Source organism: Amphimedon queenslandica, unplaced genomic scaffold, assembly GCF_000090795.2.
Source record: "Amphimedon queenslandica unplaced genomic scaffold, v1.1 AMPQUscaffold_13510, whole genome shotgun sequence".
NCBI lineage: Eukaryota > Metazoa > Porifera > Demospongiae > Haplosclerida > Niphatidae > Amphimedon > Amphimedon queenslandica.
This window is the reverse complement of record NW_003546254.1, coordinates 1-1,127: the sequence shown is the minus strand read 5'-3', so window position 1 is coordinate 1,127 and position 1,127 is coordinate 1. Positions and strand designations below refer to the sequence as shown.

Sequence of the window (1,127 nt, the reverse complement as noted above, 5' to 3'; positions counted from 1 at the left end):
ACTTTATCTTTATTTTCTGATATGACACTGATGGTCTCAGAACGTATTGGGTGCCACATAGAGCGGTATAGCTCCAGCTGCTTCTTGTAGTACTCTTTCTCTGCTCTATACAAAAATAATAATTTAAATATAATTGCAAATAGCAAAAAACAAAGAGAATGAGGAGAAAAAGAAAGAGTATTCAGCTAACCTTGAGTTAAAAGGTTTATATGGTGTAGGTAGAACAAACTTGTCAGTAAAACTATCGATGTACATGTTCGTATTATTTTTTCTGTTAAATTCTTCTTGAATCTCTGCAAAGCATTTTTGTATGCTGGCCCCCTGCTTCAAGTTATTCATAACAGTGTCTAGAACCACACTGCTATTCTCCTGGATTACAGATGTTATGAGAAGAATTGAATTTTTAGAAGGAATAGACGAAACCTCAAGTTTCTCTTTGGGCTCCTGGTCATGGGCTATATGAAAGTAATAGATTTTCGGTAATTGAGCAAAAGGAGACTGATCATTTTGGAGGCGCCCAAAAATTTTGTCAACCTCAACTATTTCGCTGTTGCAATCATAAAGGTGTCTGGTTTTGCCCTTACAGAGGAAAATAAAAGCAAATGTGGCCAACTGAGAGTGATCTATCTGATGAAGCACTTCCAGTAGAGTGTTGATTGGTCGAGAACTGAGTGAGTTGAAGTAGAGGGTACAATACCCAAGGTTGTTAAGGGCTTCCTTGATTTTCTGAGCATCATCATTAATCGTCTTAGTCCCATCTTCTTCTTTCTTTACTTTGCCATGATTATCAATTATGATAGCCAGATGAATCTCTACAAAATAATAAAATATGGAAAATAAATTTTAACAGAAGTGTCAGAATAAAAAAATTATGCATATTGTACATGTTCTTACTATCATTTAAATTCCACAAGCTAAAGTTGTGTTTTTTCTTAATTTGTGAGTGAGCAAATTTAATCAAGTCGTGTAACCAGTTCTCTCGATCAGGAAGCTTCATTGGGTTAGGATTATAAAATGTTGGCTTATAATAGCCAGCTGGTACAACTTCAACCGCCAAATCATCAATCTGTAGACGTTGCAATATAAAAGTGTTGATATCAGTTGCACGCAGTTGCACTCTATGAGCA

At 35.6% G+C, this 1,127-nt stretch overlaps 1 protein-coding gene across 1 annotated transcript in view; it reads right to left on the bottom strand.

The window, feature by feature from the left end:
• LOC109589933 (uncharacterized) overlaps window positions 1-1,121 on the bottom strand; it is a 5,365-nt gene extending 4,244 nt beyond the window's left edge. Inside the window, exons 1-3 of the mRNA XM_020005912.1 lie at window positions 895-1,121; window positions 191-812; window positions 3-105 (exon numbers count right to left, since the gene is read on the bottom strand). Coding sequence (XP_019861471.1) covers window positions 3-105; window positions 191-812; window positions 895-997 — 828 coding nt within the window. The 5' untranslated portion in view covers window positions 998-1,121. The remainder of the gene's footprint in view (window positions 1-2; window positions 106-190; window positions 813-894) is intronic.
• Window positions 1,122-1,127: the final 6 nt, after the last annotated feature.